The 498-nt window shown below is 46.2% G+C and overlaps 1 protein-coding gene across 1 annotated transcript; it reads left to right on the top strand.

Annotated features, from left to right (window-relative positions):
- Positions 1–137: 137 nt before the first annotated feature.
- T265_16282 (hypothetical protein) lies at positions 138–332 on the top strand (the record flags this gene model as incomplete). The annotated part of the gene is made up of 1 exon (XM_009179870.1): positions 138–332. A coding segment is annotated over one exon (180 nt), but the record flags the coding sequence as incomplete, so codon positions are not given.
- Positions 333–498: the final 166 nt, after the last annotated feature.

The raw sequence follows: 498 nt of genomic DNA, 5'->3' as shown, positions 1-498 counted from the left end.
TGAATTTGCAAGCTAGATATCAGAAATATCTTCTCTACGACTGAGTAGACAACCGGCATTGATGTTTTCCCCACTGTGCTCTGATGTCTACAATCCATGCGTACACATCACATTTGTTCCCGTTTTCTCCGCTCCAGCTTCTAAACCGTCTGATGCTTTTCATCACGACCATGTTGGTAATTCGTGGGAGAGCCCAGATGACCGCTGGTCTGTCCGGACTGCTCATTACCTATGCAACAGAGACTGCGGAAACCGTGACGTGGATGGTGAAGCAGTGGTCCCAATTGGAAACCAGTGCCATTTCTCTGGAACGCATCCGGGAGTATATGAATGTGAGTGTGTAACACTACATTGCGTTTTGTCCTTCATTTCCTCTTCTCCGGATTTGATAGTTTTCGCTCTCGAGCACTTTCGATAAAACTGAACTGCCTATAATCACAAAACATGCCTTCAACTTCGTTGGAGACGTGGCCAGTGAGGTTGTATAGAGCATCATGT

This window comes from Opisthorchis viverrini (genome assembly GCF_000715545.1).
Source record: "Opisthorchis viverrini unplaced genomic scaffold scaffold22092, whole genome shotgun sequence".
In the NCBI taxonomy this organism is placed as follows: domain Eukaryota; kingdom Metazoa; phylum Platyhelminthes; class Trematoda; order Opisthorchiida; family Opisthorchiidae; genus Opisthorchis; species Opisthorchis viverrini.
This window is presented reverse-complemented; position numbering and strand designations above follow the sequence as displayed.